Source organism: Chaetomium fimeti (assembly GCF_033439085.1).
Source record: "Chaetomium fimeti strain CBS 168.71 chromosome Unknown B0H64scaffold_7, whole genome shotgun sequence".
Lineage (NCBI taxonomy): Eukaryota > Fungi > Ascomycota > Sordariomycetes > Sordariales > Chaetomiaceae > Chaetomium > Chaetomium fimeti.
This window is the reverse complement of record NW_026944335.1, coordinates 1,403,573-1,421,826: the sequence shown is the minus strand read 5'-3', so window position 1 is coordinate 1,421,826 and position 18,254 is coordinate 1,403,573. Positions and strand designations below refer to the sequence as shown.

Below are 18,254 nucleotides of genomic sequence, written 5' to 3'. Positions count from 1 at the left end.
CACTGCTCCTCATCGCTCTCGTCGCCAGCATCACTCGCATCCGAACCCTCCTCTCGCCCGACGGCATGGGAGGGAAAGATGGAGCCCGCGTTGGCTGCCCGCACCGGCTACTGCAGCGGGCGGTTGTGATACAGGTCTGCCAGCTGGCCGGACGGCGGCGAGGGGAGCATGACGTGTAAAGTGAGCTGGACGGTGGCCGCGTGAAGACGGACTCAGCCTCGAAGGTAAAACGCCGCGTGTCCTAGAGGGTGTGCGGGTCACGGTGCAGGATTATCAGGTCATTTTCGTCGTTGATGGGGTGGGGTCCCGTGAGGAAAGGGCAGTGCCTTTCCATGTTGTTGGACTGGGACCGATGCTGGCCGACCAGGGGCAGAAGGTGCGCGGCCTTTGGGGCCTTTCTATGTATATTCTGAGACACGACACGTGCCGTCGTGAGCGAGGGGAGCGGCCTTCTCTTCAAGCGGGTATACGAATGGTTATTGCCTCAGAGAGGTTGAGACTCGCGCAGTGAGGTCAAAAGGTAGGTAGCCCCACTTGGTGTTTGTGTATGTACAGAGACAGAAAGAAGACCGGGCCAAGGGAGAGAGGCAATCAGCTCTTCCTGGTTGCAAATGGGAAGATATGTGCCGCTTCAGGATGCGAGCGCAACACGCGGCCAGGATCGCCTGCAAGTACTGCCTAATATACACAGGAGACGAAGAATAAAGAGAAAAGGTATATTTACAATAACTTCAATTTCATTACCCTCCTTTCTTTTATCTTTTTGTATTTTTTTCTTTTTGTTTTACACAGTAGGGCTTGCGGGGCTAAATAAAGTGTCGTGTCCCGTTGCTCGTCCAATGTCGATACTGCCTGTCTGTCACAGTGACCCTTCGTCTGTAAACGGTAACGGGAAACTGATGGCCCTGGAAGTCGGATTTCTCAGCCCCTGAACCTTCGGGTCTCAAAGCCGAAGTTATTTTAACTAGTTAATTAACTAACTAACTAATGAATTGCAAGTCTTTGAACTGAGCTCTCGAGCGAGACAAGAGGCCACCTCACCGCTGATAAACGACAAAAGCACAGTCCCAGTGGGTTCCTTGTTTCGGTTGGCAACAGGGTTAACCGCTGGAAGCTTCCCCACGAGTCGCCGCTGTGGGGGCAGTTTATGAATGAGCAGCATGGAGCTCCTGCATGCCCGCATGAATAGCGCGTCGATGGGTCTCAACAAAGACCCTGAACCGACCCCTGAATGGCTGCCTCACTGTGTTTTTCCGTCGACAAACGAAGGAGAGAGAAGTGAATGCCCAAACTGAGCCCAGTGCGTCAGGTCCTGCACGGTGTCGGCCCGTAATGAGGATTCACCAGATGATGCGACCCAAGGGATTCGAGATAAACATAGCACAGATGACAAAAGCCAATATGATTAGCCGCCCCTGGTTAAACCTGGTTCCAAGATGCGAGATGTGTGGGATGCAGGTGCAGATGAGGTTATTTAAGCGCGACGCATCTTTGGACGTCCCTGCCACGGTCGATGTGACATTGGCACCATCCAATGTCAGAACCATCTCCATGTTTCCTGCTGCAAATGGAGAAGAGACCGACTCAGAATCCCAGGCACAGCCATGATAATCCTTTTGCCGTGATGAGAGCGTTCGTGTTGGCGCCCTCCAGGGAGATTGTGAGCTTTGGTCCGTCCTTGAACCAAGCTTTCTCGCCCTGTCTCAGGTGGCATGGAGCCGGGAGAGGGAGAAGCGGAGACCGGGGCCAGGGGGGGTTGTTTCTGGGGGTTTCTGGGTGCATTCGGTGCGGCGCGAGGGGCCTGCAATTCAGGACCCGCGTGTCTGTCACACGCTCTGCGAGGGTGAGCTTATTTACCTGTTGCAGGCGCGGGTCCAGATCTCTTCTTCCTCTTTTCTTCCACAATCTGGGTGCTTGACCATCACCGACAATTTCCATCACCAGCACCAGCCTGGCCAAAAAGCGACGTTGCGTTCATCCCTTCGCGCATTTCGAAACACCCTGATCAACCGCTTTCCGCGCTTTGACCACGATTCAACACCGCAAAGATGCCTGGCATTCGTAAGTCGCCATTTCACTGTCTATTCTTTGGTGCCAGAACCGGCCGGGTCGGGTTGGTTGAGGCCGCCGAGGCGGGCGCGGCCAGCGAGGGCAGCGACTGTCGCGCCATCTGCCGAGCATCGCGATGGCGACGAGCTCCGAGGAGCGCGTTGCCGTGATCAATCCCTAGACAAACAACCGAGAGCAGGCGACTGACCAAAATTCTTCCCTCAGCGTTCGGCGCCTTGGACAACTTGAAGGAGAAGCTCCGGGCTGCCTTCAAGAAGCGCGGCGAGAAGAAGGCCGCGAAGCCCGACGATAAGAAGCCCGAGGAGACCGGTGCTGCTGCCGTTGCGGCCCCGGCTGCTGCTGCGACCGCCGCTACGGAGGCGACCAAGACCGAGACCGCTGCCGCTGCGGCTCCTGCCGAGGCTCCTGCCGAGGCTCCTGCCGGTGAGTCGCTCTGCGAGACAAGAATCCCATCAAGGAGAGAAGAGCTGACAAGATTGGTGATACAGCTGAGACGGCTGCTGCGCCCGCTACCACCACCGAGGCCCCGGCCGCCGAGCAGAAGACGGAGGAGACTCCGGCTCCTGGTACGTCTGGATCACAAATAAATATCCCTTGCCTGCATACTGACCCTTCCAAAGTCGTGGCTGCTGCCGAGACCACAGCTGCCGCCGCTCCGGCTCCTGAAGTGACCCCGGCTCCGGCTGCCGCTGCCGCTGCGGCCCCCGCCACTACTAAGGCTGTCGCTGCTCCCGCTGCCACCGAGCCCACCCCGGCTCCCGCCGCCGAGGCCCCTGCTGCCGAGGCTCCTGCCGCTGAGGCTCCCGCTGCTGAGGCTCCTGCCGCTGAGGCTCCCGCCGCTGCCGAGGCTGCTGCTGCTACTGAGACTCCTGCTGCTGAGGCCCCGGCCGCTGAGGAGAAGAAGGAGGAAGCGGCGGCCGCTGCTACTCCCGCTGCGGCTCCCGCAGCTGCGGTTGCTACTGCCCCCGCTTCCACCGCCTAAACTCTGACCGACACTATCCGACAACGATTCCACGACCCGGCAGAAATGACGGATTGATGGGACACCGGGAAGGCGGTATAGAGGGCGAGTGACACCGGGATGGCGGTCGCTTTGGTCCATCGTTTTCGCGCGGCAGGTGATATGCTGCAGACATGGGAATGATAGGTACCTGACGATGCCACACGGTGCTTGGTGCTAGGTGCTTTGATTTTGCGGGAGCTCGGCGTGGCTTTAAGATATCCCATACTCGATACCCACCGTTAATAATGAATCGCGTTTCTTTGCGTGTGCGATGACGGGTGCATGTGATGGCAGGCAGAAAGGATCGGGTGGAACGCAATGAAGCAAGCAGTGGGTATCCAAATAGAGTGCCAAGTAGAGTGAGTGACAAACATGACATCCAAGATTACAGCATCACCAATCCGCCCCGAAATCCAACCCGCTTCAACTCGCCCCCGCCCCCATTACTCACTCGTCACTCATCCTCTTGGTCCTCATCCTCGTCATCATCATCATCATCCCCCGGATCCGGCATAACAATCCGGTTAAGATGGGTGACCTAACCAAGTCAGCACAGCGCACACCTCTCAACTACATCAACCACCGACGAAAGGAAGGAGGGAAGACTCACAAACCCGACCATATCCCCCATGATCTGGGCAACCGCCGCCTGGGCACCCGCCTGCGTGAACAACGACTCGCCGAGCTTGGTGCCAACCGTGAAGTTCTTCAGCTTCAGCAGCTGCATATCACGATGCTCCGGGTTGAACCCCTTGGGGCGCGTCTTTAACGCCCCCTCCTTATTCCTCTCGGCAAACGCCCTGAGCGCCTTTTCCTCCCCATCACCCCCCTTCTTCCCATCCCCCTCCCCATCCCCCTCCCCCACATCACCACCCCCCTTCTTCCCCTTCCCCCTTCCCTTCTTCTTACCACCACCACCACCCCCCCCAGCCTTGTCACCCAACCCCAACCCCAAAAACCTCTCCCGAAACCCCACCTCGTTCAGCACGCGCCGCCAGCGCTGGGGCCGCTCGTCGATGCTGGCCCGCAGCCTGTGCAGCGCGGGGCCGTCTGGGTGCCACAGCCCGCCGCCGACAAAGCAGGCGCCGGGCTCCAGGTGCACGTAGTAGCAGGCGTAGGGGCCCTTGCGGCCGGTGCGGGAGAAGGCGGCGGAGAAGTGCGCCTGTTTTTTGTTTTTTTGTTATTATTTTGGGTTTTGGTTAGGTTTAGAGGGTGGGTGTGAGGGTTGGAAAAGGGGGATTAGGGGGATTGGGGGAGGGGGGGGGGGGGTACCTTGTAAGGGGTCGGGTCGTTGGTGAAGCGGATGTCGCGGTAGATGCGGAAGTTGACGTCTTTGAAGGGCAGTTCGGGGATGGTGGGGTCCAGGGCGATGATCTTGTCCGTGAGGGTCGTCACGAAAGACTCCCAGTCCTTGAGCGCGCGGCGGTACTCAGCGTCGTGGGCTTGGCTGGTGTTAGCTGGTTGGGGTAATGAGGGGGGATGGAGGGTTTGGGGGGCTTACCCTTTAGCCATGACCGCTTATTGTTCGCCCTGAGGTCGCGGAGGAAGGCGAGTGTGTTGGGGTGCACGGTGTTGTCGGCGTACGCGATGCCGTTGGTGTCGCGCAGCTGGATACGCGGGATGAAGGTTACCTTTGGCGGGGCGTCCTCGTCGAATTCTTCGTCACTTTCCTCAGCTCCTGGCTTGACTACCTCGCCTGTCTCGGCGTCTTCTTCTTCTTCCTCGTCTTCCTCCTTGTAGTCGTCTCCATCGTCTCCGTTCTCATCTGATTCGATCTCAATCTTGGCCTTCTTGGAGGGTCTACCCTTGCCGCTTCCTTTCTTTGGTGTATTACCATTTTCAGCGGCATCAGACTCCGACCCTGCCTCAAAATACTTGCTCTTCTTCCCTGTCGAGCTGACGCGTAATGACCGACGACGTGTTGCGGGCGCGTCGGGGGTTGCGGGAGGCTCCTTGACGGCCGGTGCAGATTTGCGTTTTCGGGAAGGCATGGTGGGATTTGGGTCTGTCTTGAAACTACAAGTCTGGTACAGTCTTGTACGTGAGAGAACTGGCCGTCTCTTGATGACGTCGATGCGTACCCGGGGCGCGTGGAATGGCTTCCTGGCGGATCCATTTAACGCTTTCAACTCGCGAAGGCACGTGATCGAATTAATTGAGTTATGTCAGCGACTCCAAACCTTCAACGCTCCCCGATCTCCACTGAACGAGGACAACTGCATCGAGGTCCTCGAGGTCCTTGCAGATACCACATGCGCCGCAGATCCCCCCTCCATGCATTCACCGTTTTGCTCGGTTCCTCCGTTATGATCCATCCCCAAAGCATCCCGTTCCGCAGGAGCATCGCATGCGAGTTCGGCAACAAAGATGCGCGGGATGAGATCATGGCCGAGTTATGGCATTTGCCCCTCCTGTGGGATGGAACAACCAACAAAATTGACATGATCGTCAGTTGCAGAAGCAACGTTGTATCCGGTTCCCAACGGCCTCTCCGTCCCAGACGAGAGTGCTCGAGCATGAATTCCCCACACGTTCGGAGTCGTCCCCGCATGAACCACACTCTTCTTCCCCACACCCACCCGGTGCCCCTCTCCGACTCCAACTTTGACATGTGAGTTGAGTTTTGAGTCTTGAAAGTGTAACTAGGTAGTGTAAGCCATGTCATCAATTACAACATACTCACTGCCCATCACACCTACAACACACACCTACAACACACACCTACAACATACAACAAACACATAAACAAACCTAGCAACCGCCCCTATCACAATGTCGCTACCACCACCACCAGAACTCGAGACCACCAACACCAGTCCCACCCCCGACCCCCACCCTCACCTAACCGCCCTCCGCACCCACGGCTTCGTAACCATCCCCTCCCTCCTCAGCCCCCAAGAACTAACCGCCCTGCGCGCCGCCGCATCCAACCTCACCGCCGTCGCCCGCGCCGGCGGCTGGCCACACGTGCGCACCGTCGGCAAGCAGTTCCCTCCCTGGGACGCCTCGCTCGTGCCTGACCGCGCGGGGATATGGGGGGTGCAGCATCTGTTGCATCCGGGGTTGCCGGTGGGGGAAGAAGAGAGGGGGGCTTTTGTGGGGGGGTATTTTCATGAGGGGGTGGTGCGGGTTGTGGGGGAGGTGCTGGGGGTGAAGGGTAATAGGGGGGAGGGGGGTGGGGAGGGAAAGGGGGATGGGGGGGGAGAGGAGGGTGGGGAGGGAAAGGGGGGTGAAAAGGGGGATGGGGATGGTGATGGGGAAGAGGAGGACGACGGGGAGCTGACGATGGAGCTCTTCAACATGCTCGTGCGCCCCGCCGGGGTGGGTGTGGCGCCCGGGGACCGCCCGTTCGAGCTGCGCTGGCATCGCGACGACATACCCGCGACGGCGACCGCCGAGGAGGAGCTGGCCAGGCTCAAGGGCCCCGACGACAAGTACGTGCACACGCAGTGGAACATGCCGCTGTATGATGACGATAGTTTGATCGTCATCCCCGGCAGCCACGCGCGCGCCCGGACCGACGAGGAACGGAATGCCGCGCCATATGAGGAGCACATTTCGGGGCAGGTGAGGGTGCAGTTGAAGGCGGGCGATGTGGTGTTTTATGATAACAATATCTTGCATCGCGGGGTGTATGATGTGACAAAGGAGAGGATGACGCTGCACGGGTCGGTGGGGCATGTCGAGGGGAGTCGGGAACGGGCGAGGAATGTACTCCAGCATGGGGTCGGGGATTGGGTTGACCGGTGTGACTTTTCAGCGCTGGGAGAAGGGAGGCAGAGGAAGATGGCCGAAGGAATGAGGAGACGGTTGGTTCAACTAGGGAGAGAAAACGAGGGGAAGGATGTTGGGTTCTCTTTGGAGGGTTAGAAATGTTCTGTTCTATACAGGGGTTGCCCTCCGAGAAGATATTGGGGTCAAATCGGAAAGTTGAGAATAACCCCTTTACATTCACAAACAACCGCCTCCTCCAGCATCCCTTACCCCAACCCTCCGCATGCCCACCCCCTAGTTGCTCTTGTAAACTGCCACGTTCGACGCGAACGTGTTCACGTTATCCTCAAACCACGCCACCCGGCCCCCATTCCGCGTAATCATCTCGCGCGTGCCGATCGTGTTAACATTATACAAGTTAACATTCGTCGCAGATCCCTCAATCGAGATGATGCGCTGCTGGCAGGTCTGACCCGCATCAAAAGTCGAACAGGCAGTGCTGTAGTTGTCGAAGAAGGAGTACAGGCCGCCGCCGTACAGGAAGACGTCGCGCGAGTCGATGACGCGCAGGCCCCACGCCGCGGCGCAGTTGCCCTCAACGCCGGCGCACTGCGCCGTGAAGTCCGGGTCGCGCAGCGCCGCCACGGGTGCGAACGGCACCAGCGCGTTGGGCGTCGGCTGGAAGTACGGCGTCTCCGTCTGGATCTGGCCCATGAAGATGTTGCGCGTGCTGGCCAGCTGGTACTGGTAGAGCACGAAGTGCTCGGACCCCGTGCCCCAGAGCCAGAAGGGCCCGTTCTCGGATTCGATGTCTGCGGTGGTTAGTTAGTGTTTGTTTGGGCGAGTGGCCGGGTGGGTTTAGGCCACTTACAGAGGCCGCGGCCGGCATAGATCGTGATCTGTGTGTTCTGCGCCTCGTCGATGTCGTGGTCGGCAGTCCTGTTCCCCGAGTCAGCTCTGCCCGTCCGTATACCCCTTTCTGTGTGGATGTGCTTACCAGATCCACACATTCTCCATGTACAGCCCGCTCGCCGCTTTGGTGATGTGCATGCCCATAAACGCAACCAGGCAGTTCGGGTTGACGGCCGGGTTACCCGGCGTCTTGAGGCACTGCGCCACCTGCTGCTCCGTGCCGGCGAAGCCGCCGATACGCACGTGGACGTCCCACATGCCGCTGGGCGTGCCGTCGCTGGCGAGGTTCCACTCGATGCAAATCGCGCCGGCTTGCACACCCTGGGTCGAGACGATGAAGTCGGTCAGCTCGACCTGCCCCTGCTGGCCCGACGTCTCGCCGACCTGGACCACCGGCTTCGGGTTGTTGACGTCGTTGAAGAAGGCGCCCGCCGAGAGGATGACGGGGAAGGACTCGCCCACGATCTTGGCGCCGGGCGGGATGCGGATGGTGTTGGTGACGCGGTAGAGGCCGTAGTCGAGGAAGAGGATCTTGTTCTCGGCGACCGCCTTGTTGATGGCGTTCTGGAGCGCCGTCGTGTCGTCGGTGGAGGCGTCGCCTTTGGCACCTTCCGAGCGGACCGAGAGGAAGGACGAGGCCGGGGTGTCCTCGTATTGCGGTTTCGAGCGGGTGTAGTACCGTCCATTGGAGACGAGGGCTCCGGGCCGCGGGTTGGGGGCGATCGGACCGGAGAACTTGGTCGGGCCAGAGGAACCGTAGCTGTGGCCGTTGCCCCAAGCCTCGATTGTCATCGATCCACCAGCAAGCATAGTGCCGCTGGGTCCCTTGACTGCAACGGGGACATTGTCCAGCGCGATGTTCTCCATCACCAGACTGCCAGCTGTGGCAGGGTTAGAGGTCGTGCTCCAAGCCGTGAGGATGGCGACGGGCACGTTGGTAAAGCTGCTATCAATTAGAGTAACCGAGCCTACGTCCAACTTGTTGTTGGCACCTCCTGCTGACATGTCGATACCAACCTCGCAGTTGTTGATGGACAGGCCAGCATAAGTCCAGCCCCAGTCCCAAATTTGGATAATGGCTTCGACTGTTAGCAACAGACCTGTACGGTGAAGAAGAGAACCGGATATTTACTTACCCGTCTTGCAGTTGTTGAACTTGAAGTTCCGCATGGTGTATTGCTGGTTGCCCATGCTGGCACCAGTCGCACCGCCATTGAAGGTGAGGTCCGTCATGAAGCCTCCACTTCCCTCTTCGATGAACAGACCGACGTGGACCACGTCACCCGTGGCAGGCATGTTAAACACGATGTTCTGGAGACTGGTCGCTTGGGATGTCGGCCAGTGCATTCCAGTGGCGGCAGTGCCCGGCGCGATGGCAGTCGTGTCGATGACAAAGTTGCGTACTTGCCGGAAGAAGACATTCTGAGACTTCCAGTTGAGAACGGGGGTGTAGTAGGGGTTGCCGTCGATGAGACCAAAGCCCGCGAAGTTCGAGGTCGCTTTGAGTGTCGGGGGAGACGCAGCGTCGCCGATGAGTTGGGTGAAGTAGGCCGGAAAGATGGATGATGAGATCAGGTATGTGCCAGCAGGGAAGTAAACCAGTGCCGGAGTTGTCGTTGATGAAACCTTGAGAGACCATGAGTACAGCACTTCAACCCACAGTTTCCGCCATCAAATATCACTTACACAGTTCTTGTTGCAAGGATTTCCGGCATTAATGGCAGCGTTGATGGCCGCCGTGTCGTCCGTGACGCCATCACCTAGAGCATATTAGACGAATATCCTCTGACGGCAGTGTCCATGGTGTTGGGAGAAGCGCTCACCTCTTGCGCCGTAGTCCTTGACGTTGCGGAAAACAGGATAGTTTGCTGCTCCGGCAAACGGTGCGAGTCCCTGATCTATCGGAGTGTTAACAACATCGTGATACCAAGCCAAGCAAAGAGAGCTTACGAGGCATTTCCCCAAGCCAGTGTCCCTTCACCGTCGCCACGAGACTGGCCGCAGCCAGCAACGCAGAGAAGAAACGCATGACAACCACTTCTTGCCGGCTATGCAGCCGAAGTCAAGGAGAGGCAGAGATGAGACCAAGGCCGGTTGTAAACAGGCCCGTTCCGCTCGTGGGTGTCTGAGGAAAGGCTTCTTCCACAACAGTCATGGGAGGGAGGGAAGCAGGTAATATACTGCTCGCCAGCCACCTACACCATCATTCCACGGCAAGACACAGGAAGCTATCCGCGAGACAACTCCACGTGCACGGCGGCTACAGGGAGGAAATGATGGAGGTTCGAAGGAGGTGTGCTACCACACTCGGAGTCCACGAGCCGCATAGCGTGACCCTGAGTGCATAATCCCACGTGCTTGGTCGTCTGCCTACTAGGAGATGTAACCATCACCACCGCCAGCAACGACACTTACAAGCCAAGAGGTAACCCACGATCGGGCCGCCCACCAAAGGGCCGATTGTATCTGGCACCATGGCCGGCCTACGCTCCCAAAAGCAAGCATCTGGCCGGGTTGGGTAGCTCTGAGTATGGCTGCTAGAGCCCATAGCTGGTTGCCTAGTCACGGGGTGGAGGAATGCTGGCGCCCTGGAGCCCTTGTATGCAAGAGACATGAAAATTCCTACCACCATACTCCGCTTCAGTACCTCCAGCTCGGCCCAACAACCCCTGACTTCACAAAAGTCCTTTGGAATAAGGTTGAGGGGTTCGGCATGAGCATGCCACATCCCGTGGTATTGCTAGCTGGGCAGCTTCGTCCCATGAGCCTGCAAGCCACTGTTCACAGTTAAGCATGTCTCACCCAGACACTCGGCGGTTGGTGAGTGTAGTTGAGCAGCTGAGCACACTGACACCATCCGGTGACTTGAGTCGATCTGGGCTTCCGAAGTGACCTCCTTTTTTTTGACACACAAGAGGCGGGAAGAGCGGCAACAAGCGAACGATCTGGGGTTGGAGAGTGCATAACGTGAAGAGTCCTCCCTTTGATGAAGGGGTCAGTTGCGCCCCTGAAATGGGTTGGGGGGATTTGATTCGTCCAAGCGGCCGAACTTCTCTGCGAGTGCCGGAGGTAGATGGGGGCGAATAAGGCCGGATACTACCCGCCCATTGCCGCGGGTGACCGCCATCCACGAATCGCCGATCAGATCGTGCAGCTGTGACCCCGTTTGTCTTGTACTCCCTGAGACCTCAAATTCCTTACTTCCTTATTTTGTAAGGTGCTGCAATGAACGATGTCACATCAAAGGCCCAGGATCTAGTGAGGTGAGTATAGGGTTTCCCCAACTCCACAGAGCGGTGCCGAAGCCCGGGTGGTGTTGTTTTGTCACTCAGTCATCGACCCATGGACCCGGGCGTGCTGGCCGATCCGAACCGCATACTTGGATTGTGGACTGTGTAGGTTGGTCAGGGTAACTCACTCGAGGCTCTCGGGGATAGCATGAATGATTTTTCCGAGTCGAGACAATAACAGACCCCCCAGGAGAACGCTACTTGTTTCCCCTTTCATCGCACGAGGCTCTCTAAGCATTGCGTTACGGCTGATTTTCGTCCTCGTCGCTCAGTTTCATCTTGGCCACTGGCGCGTCCTGAGCGGCGGACTGCAATTGCGGATACTGTGAAAGTCGAGGGCTGGAATCCTCGGTGTTCTGGCACCTGTCAAATCGGTGACATCTCCGTGACAAAACGGCTTGTCAGTCTGATAAAAACAACAAACGACTTGAAACGCTGGGGTGGCGGAGGCAGTCCTGGACACTCTCTCCCGAGCCCACGATCGAGGTGAGGCTTTGATGATCTAATCCAAAACAATTCTACCGCGCCAATTTATCTACCCCCGACAAACAGGCCTCAAAATATTTGGGTTCAGGAGTCGGTAGTTGTTGGGAGGTGCAGATTCTGGCGGCGCAGGGGCCTCGCATGCCCGTCCCAACGGCGGCATGGCGGAAGCACCAGCGTGACGGTGGCTCGTTAGTTCAAGCTTCTGCAGCGGCCGAGCACGCGGCTCATCCTGTCGCCCATGATACTGTAACTAACACGGAAGGCGGGGAAGTCGCGGTGAGTTTGACATTGGAGCGAGAGAGCCCGTGGCGCGGAGATATTGATCCCATAGAAGTCGCCCGGATTTTGCCTATTTGAAGCGAAGACGACGCCATGTGGGATGCGGTAGTTAGTACCGGCGGTGGGTTGCTGGCGCCATACGATAACAGATCAGGTTGCGCCTTGTGCTTCAGCGACTCTCGCAGCATCCGCAACTAACGTTAGGTAGTTAGGCAATGGCCCAGCCAAGTCCCGTCACCACCGAAAGCCTGACGTGAGGAGAGTTGCAGTGTGCAACGACACAAACCTGCAGGTAAGTCGGTACTTTTGAATGTTGGAATTTGGGGTTAGGGAAGTCGCATCGGTAGCCGTCACCTAATCACAGTTCCCCCGGATCGGAGGTGCCCGTAGCTGCCGCGGTGCGGTCGAGTGAGGGAGGTATCAATGAACCTGGACGAGATGAGAGGCGGTAGTGGACATTCCGCACCACAATCAGGTGCTAAGCCGCTCGGTTTCCGGAGGCAAGCTTGTGATGCCGCCGAGGGCGCCCCTGTTCTTTCCTCCGCACCACAGGGTCTTTGTGGGGGGGCGGGTCTGCCCTCCTGACATGGGTAAAAGCGAGCTTCCCCAGATCTCCAAACCAGGCACCTCCACTCTCCCCACAATTCATGTCGTTTCGGGATATCACATGAAAACAAGAGGACGTGCCCTGCAATGACCTTGGAAAAACGACGAGCACTCCCCTAGGAGTCAACGGGTCTGTGATGAATGGGAGAAGGGCTTATCGAGATAGAGTTTTGCTTCCTCGGCATGCGGCCCTCGCGTGGGTTTTGCTTTCCAAGACCATCGCCCAGTGTTGGGGTCGCACATCCCTCGGTCCCGGTTCCGTGATGCAATTGTTGTGGGTGGGTTGTTGAAGACGCACCCCGCTTTTTGGTGTAACATACAGAGCCCGGCTCTTCCCATATCCAAGATGTGTACTAAGCTTGAGGGGAAGCCGATCTTCAGTTTGATTGAGGAGACGGCACAACGGACCATGCCACTCTCAAAGAGGTTTGGTAGGAGGTCGTCGGGGCAGATGAGACGGCGGGCGACGTTGACGTCTTTGATGCAAGCGGGCGGGGATCGATTTTCAGTTGCTCGGGTCAGGGCTGAGGCCAAGCTGCGGCGGGGATTCTCAAACTTGGGAGTAACTACCTACAGTAGATAAAACCCGACAAGAGCCCAGTAGCAGAGGAAGACTGGTAAATAATCGGCCTGAAGGCGCTTCTTGCTTGCTTTTGAGGGCCCAGTCTCCTCAACCGAACTTTGAGGTCCGTCAACCCCAAATGGTCCACGGGTGAGCCTGTGAGCCATTCCCCGCCCCCACATTCGGTGCGGAGATTGAAAATTGGGATTGTGTTCCAATGGGGAAGGAAAGGGAAAAATGGGTGGAGCAAGCAGGGACACCGGAAACGCACACACCCCCACTAAAATAGTGCCGTCATTCTCTGAAAGGAAACAGCAGCACACGACCTCAACGAACTTTCGGTGCGTGCCAACTCGATTTTCTTCTTTCCATCTCACCCTGTTGAAATAGAATGTGAGGGTTTGCGTCTACGTAGAAACCAAATCTCCCGATTTCAGATGGAATTAGTATCAAAAAATTAGGATTCTCGGCTTCAGGAAGCAGCGCCTTCCTTGGTTACAAGTGGTGCAGGGATCCGGGGCCAGAACCAATGTCGCGCCTTCTCCCCAGTTCTTCCGATTCCCGAGTGGTTCCTTCCCCGTTTCCCCATCCCCATTCCCCGCGTTTGCGTTCTGCAACCGCACCTCTCAGTTTCATTCGGCCTCCGCGCCAGACTCGCTTGTTGTTGACCTTGATCGCAAACCGACTGCTTCTTCCCCCGTTCCCCGCTCTCCGCCCCCTCGACGTCCCGACCTCGATATTACCACATCAATCTTATTCTTTTTTTCTTTCTCCTCACGCGGCGCCTGCATGTCCGCTTTTGCCCAATCGTGAAGTATTGACACCTCCCCGCCAGAGCGGCAGCCGCCAAGCCCGACTCGAAAGATCACCCAACCCGGCCGCATCTTCAGGCCTTCTGGCTGGCGCCAGATTCCACGATTCGGCCCACTGCTCACGTCCTGGGTCGCCGCCCCCCTTCACGCCATTGTCACCGGGCCTGTTGGATCACCCCTTACCCCGCTCAGCTCCCGGCTCCCACTTCGTTGTCCGAGCTTCGTGCCGTTTGCGTGGGCGCACAGCTCCACAGAGGCTTGCCCCCTAAACTCGAAGCTCCTCCGCGCACCGGGAACACACAGAGATCGGGTGTGCTAGGCAGGCTGATAGTATCTCTCGCGGTACCCTTGACCAACGAGTGAGTGACGGCGGGTAGGGACGGCAAGTGTGTTGGTACGTGAGCTTGGAAGGAGGGTAGCAGACACGGGGGGTCCAGCGGAAGTACCTTACCAGAAGCCTGTTCACGGACCACGAGGACGGACGAGATCAACCTAGGAACCGAGTATTACTATTCCGTATCAAGGCGGGCATGACTACAACGCCTTGATTCGGCCATTTTGTCTCTCACCGACAACCACCCCGCAATAGGTTGGTTGGCAGTATTTGGCAGCCAGTTCCCCCCTCTTACTCCTCCCTTCCCCCTATCCCCCACTCCCGAGAGGGACGCGAGGTGGTTTCTCCTCCGCCACACTGGAGAGTCCCCGTCCCAATACCCCAACTGGACCAGATCACCCTCCTTTTCTTGCGCAATGTTGCCCCTCCAGTCAATCGAGGCGTCACCCCCGTCCAACCATGCCGACGAGAATGGGGAAACCCGGCACCAGAAGCCCAAGGCGCTGCCGTGCAAATATTGTAGCAAGCGTTTCAGGTCAGTAGTTGTCAGAGCTACCCCGTCCGGCTCCTCTGCCGTATATTGACTTACATTGCTATCTCATATTAGACGTGTGGAGCATGTCCAGAGGCACGAAAGAACCCATACCAAGGAAAAGCCCTTTGCTTGCGCATGGCCTCGTTGCGGGAAGACGTTTGGGCGACGGTGAGCGAGTCCTCTTTAGTGTGCACCCTTGTTGTGCTTTGTACCGCCTCCGCATGGGATTTGAGCCCTAGCCTCGCACAGGCTCCTCCAACCCGTCTCCTCCCAGATACCTACCCTCTCTGCCCCCTCCCCAAAGCGCTCCGAACTCCCACTTCCTTTTCCAATTCCGTGCTCCAACACGCTTGCCCCTCATCAATCCTCAACACCTACATACTGCGCCAGGACGACGGGTTTGTTGAGGTTTTCTTGTCCTCACGTCGCTCATTGCTTGAATATCCTTTCGTGATGAACATATGCTTATATGGACATCAGGGACCTACTTGTCCGCCATGAGAAGCTTGTCCATCTTAACGAAGGCGGCAGCAACAAGGATGGCGGCAGGCCGCGGAAGCCCTCGTCGGCGGGCATGGCTCCCGGCGGCCCGCCCGAGAGCCAGGTTGACACCGAGATGCTCGGTATGCAGCAACAGCAGCAGCAGCTTCAGCAACATCAACAGCATCCACCGCAACAGCAACAGCAAAAGCCACGACCGGTGCACAACCAGTACCAGACAGACCCAGTGCAGCAATCTGTAGTGGCATCGCTTCCTCAAGACTCGCGCCTCGCCACACGAGCCCCTGCCTGCAACCTCGATCTTCTCTCCGACGCCGCGACTCACCTTGCCTCGGGTGGAGAGGTCAACAACATGCAACCGGCCATGATCCAAGGACTCGCACCACCTCCAACAGACTTGACGCCGGTCAAAGCCTACCACGATGCGATGCCGTACGGGGATCGGCCGCGGGATCAAGACCCGGGCGTGTTGGCCCCGGGTTACCCACCGCAACCCCCGCCCCCCGCCTTTGATGATTACAACCTCTTCCTCGACGACTACGCCACGTCCTCACATTTCCTGCCACCATCGCTTGATGCCGAGCAAGGTTTCAGTAGTATGTGGTCGCGACCTCCCGGCGCTGAAATGGGACGGGGGCTGTCAAAACCTCCATCGGCGTTTCCGTCTAGGTTTCCCTCCCTTGCTCCTGATCTGCGGGATCCGACTGGGGAGGCGCCAAGGATGCATGAGGACGGAACGCGAGCGCCGATATGGAGAATATCAGCCATGGACCACTCTGTCATCCGGAATCGGCTGGATGAGTTTTCCTCGGCCCTTCCTAACGATTTTGTGTTTCCTTCGCGACACACGCTGAACAGGTTTCTCGAGGGTTATATAAGTGGCTTCCACGACAACCTTCCTTTCCTCCATCTGCCTACTCTATCCCCCACCGATATGTCGCCCGAGCTGCTGCTCGCAATTCTGGCCGTTGGGGCGCAATACCGTTTCGAAACGAATCGCGGCCACGCTTTATGGTATGCCGCAAAGTCAGTAGCGCTTGAGCAGATTCGACGCAGACACAGCCATGAAGTCCACGGCTTGCTACCCACACCAGCCGCCTACAGCCCACATTCGACCCGCCCATCTCCGAGTTCTGGGTTCCGGCATTCTTTTCCTTCCGTTCATCAAGACCGCCCGATGACACAAGACACTCATCGGGAGCCCTAGTAAGACCCCCCCCCCCGGAATAAATTGGTGAACCCTGATGTTGACCATGTAGTTCCCCGAATACGCCTCAGTCGCGACTCGAGACAATCCAGGCCCTGCTCCTCCTGTTTTCTGTCGGTCTCTGGGGCGCGAAAGCGATTCTTCATGAGGCCTTGTCTTTGCAAAGTTTGCTTGCCCTCTTACTACGCGAAGAGGGGCTGGTCGCAGAGCCAAACCAGCAAACGACAGATTGGGAGACCTGGGTTCGACTTGAAGCGAGCACAAGAACCAAGCTCGTTGCCTACTGCTTTTTTAACCTCTGCAGCATCGCGTACAATACGCCGCCGTTGCTCCTGACTTCAGAGGTCCACCTATACCTGCCTAATCCTTCTCGTCTCTGGAGCGCTGAAAGCGCCTGGCAGTGGCAGGAAGCTCGGCAGTCTTACCCCAACATGGAAATTTCACTTCAAGATGCGTTTGCACAGCTCTTGCACCGCCCTTCGCAATCACCCACGACTCCGCATACATCACTGAGCAACTACATTCTCATCCACGCCTTGATTCAGCACATCTTCCTGTTGAAGCAGACGTCCTTCTCCAGTATGACACCATTTGGGATACAGAGGGGGTTGAAAATGGAAGACGTGGAAGACATCAACCAGGCGCTGCGCGCTTGGAGCGTCAATTTCGAGCAGCACCGCCAGTTTCGGGCAAACGAGATGGCGGCGCATGGGGCCGCGGAGGGATACACGGAAGGCGCTGTAGCGTTCAACTCGACAGCGCTGCTGAGGTTGGCCTACATCAGGTTACACACCGACCTGAGCCCGAGCCGAAGCCTTGAGACACGGGATCATGTCATGATCGCACAGGCATTTACCGACGCTCCGCTCCTGGTCCGGAGCGCGCGTCTCTGTCGCGCCGTGGTCCAGGCCATCCACGCCCTGTCCATGCTTGTCAAGATGGGGGTGAATTACGTGGCCAAAACCAAGTCGTTGGAGTGGAGCATGCAACATTCGTGTAAGTCACTCACGTCCTTTCCAAGTTCGGGAGATCTTCACCCGAGAACCTTGGCCTGACCTTTATCCAGTGTGCAATCTTGAGTGTGCCGTTCTCCTGTCAAAGTGGCTCCTCACCCTGGCGGCAATCGGCCCGACAGAGCCGCCCCCATCAGCCGAGGAGAAGAACCTCCTCGAAATGGTGCGCCGCATGCTTGATGAGACCGAGTTTGCCGTTCCGATCGACCCATCGCTAGCGGGATCATCCAGCGGCCATGGCCACGGCCACGGCCACCACCCGTCGCGGTCCATGGACCTATCTGCCACTGACAGCACGAAGCTCAGGCAACTAGCCTGTGCCGTGATTCGGCTGTGGGCAGAAACATTCAAGGGCACGCACATCTTTGAGATTGTGCGCATTATTGCAGCGGGGCTAGAGGGGTACGCGGACATGATGGAGAAGCCGAGGGATAGGACGCCGCTAGGGAGGATGGTCCCGAATCAGGGGCTCAGTTGAGATTCGGTTTCGCAGGTGACGGATCTAATAAACGATCTTTGGTGTTCCACAACGGAGCAGGAGTGTCCGCGCCGCTGATAGACGGATCCTCGACCCTCATACGGGGGAAAACTACACCCGATCCATTTGGGACGTCCACCACCTGTGCAAATGTTATATTGCATTATGGGCTCGTGACGCTCATCAGCTCCGGCTAGGTGCGCATACGCGCTCGAATCATGTCTAGGCCTAGAAAGAGAGGGGCCAACAACCTTTTGGCCTTGATGGCACCATTTGAAGCTTCCAATGGGCCGGTAGTTAGTGCCCAGGAGGATCGGTACCAGTGATTGCTGGACGCAGGTGTGTACCACGCACTGATTTAGTGTGTTCCTGTTGTTGTTTTATAGTGGCATCACGCAGAGACATACATGGTGTGTATCACGGCCGGTGAGATAGCCTACCACGCATGCAGC

The 18,254-nt window shown here is 57.6% G+C and overlaps 5 protein-coding genes across 5 annotated transcripts; 3 read left to right on the top strand and 2 right to left on the bottom strand.

The window, feature by feature from the left end:
- The first annotated feature begins 1,928 nt into the window (after nt 1-1,928).
- Nucleotides 1,929-3,266, top strand: B0H64DRAFT_229691 (uncharacterized protein). The gene is made up of 4 exons (XM_062799707.1): nt 1,929-2,061; nt 2,275-2,493; nt 2,559-2,636; nt 2,691-3,266. The coding sequence occupies exons 1-4, from the start codon at nt 2,049-2,051 to the stop codon at nt 3,050-3,052; spliced, it is 672 nt and encodes a 223-aa protein (XP_062656018.1). The 5' UTR covers nt 1,929-2,048; the 3' UTR covers nt 3,053-3,266.
- B0H64DRAFT_467597 (uncharacterized protein) lies at nt 3,267-5,064 on the bottom strand (the record flags this gene model as incomplete). Its single annotated transcript, XM_062807720.1, has 5 exons — nt 3,267-3,611; nt 3,684-3,966; nt 4,024-4,235; nt 4,346-4,515; nt 4,575-5,064. The coding sequence occupies 5 exons, from the start codon at nt 5,062-5,064 to the stop codon at nt 3,528-3,530; spliced, it is 1,239 nt and encodes a 412-aa protein (XP_062656017.1). The 3' UTR covers nt 3,267-3,527.
- Nucleotides 5,065-5,763: 699 nt separating this feature from the next.
- B0H64DRAFT_426570 (uncharacterized protein) lies at nt 5,764-6,943 on the top strand (the record flags this gene model as incomplete). Its single annotated transcript, XM_062805743.1, has 2 exons — nt 5,764-6,142; nt 6,299-6,943. The coding sequence occupies exons 1-2, from the start codon at nt 5,846-5,848 to the stop codon at nt 6,941-6,943; spliced, it is 942 nt and encodes a 313-aa protein (XP_062656016.1). The 5' UTR covers nt 5,764-5,845.
- A 138-nt stretch (nt 6,944-7,081) lies between these two features.
- Nucleotides 7,082-9,728, bottom strand: B0H64DRAFT_445425 (pectate lyase superfamily protein-domain-containing protein; the record flags this gene model as incomplete). Its single annotated transcript, XM_062806850.1, has 7 exons — nt 7,082-7,599; nt 7,659-7,726; nt 7,785-8,778; nt 8,836-9,325; nt 9,386-9,459; nt 9,523-9,597; nt 9,650-9,728. 7 exons carry the CDS (start codon nt 9,726-9,728, stop codon nt 7,082-7,084), a joined length of 2,298 nt encoding a protein of 765 aa, XP_062656015.1.
- Nucleotides 9,729-14,484: 4,756 nt separating this feature from the next.
- B0H64DRAFT_328740 (uncharacterized protein) lies at nt 14,485-17,802 on the top strand (the record flags this gene model as incomplete). The annotated part of the gene is made up of 5 exons (XM_062800846.1): nt 14,485-14,603; nt 14,676-14,771; nt 15,084-16,310; nt 16,364-17,307; nt 17,378-17,802. 5 exons carry the CDS (start codon nt 14,485-14,487, stop codon nt 17,800-17,802), a joined length of 2,811 nt encoding a protein of 936 aa, XP_062656014.1.
- Between the last annotated feature and the right edge of the window lie 452 nt (nt 17,803-18,254).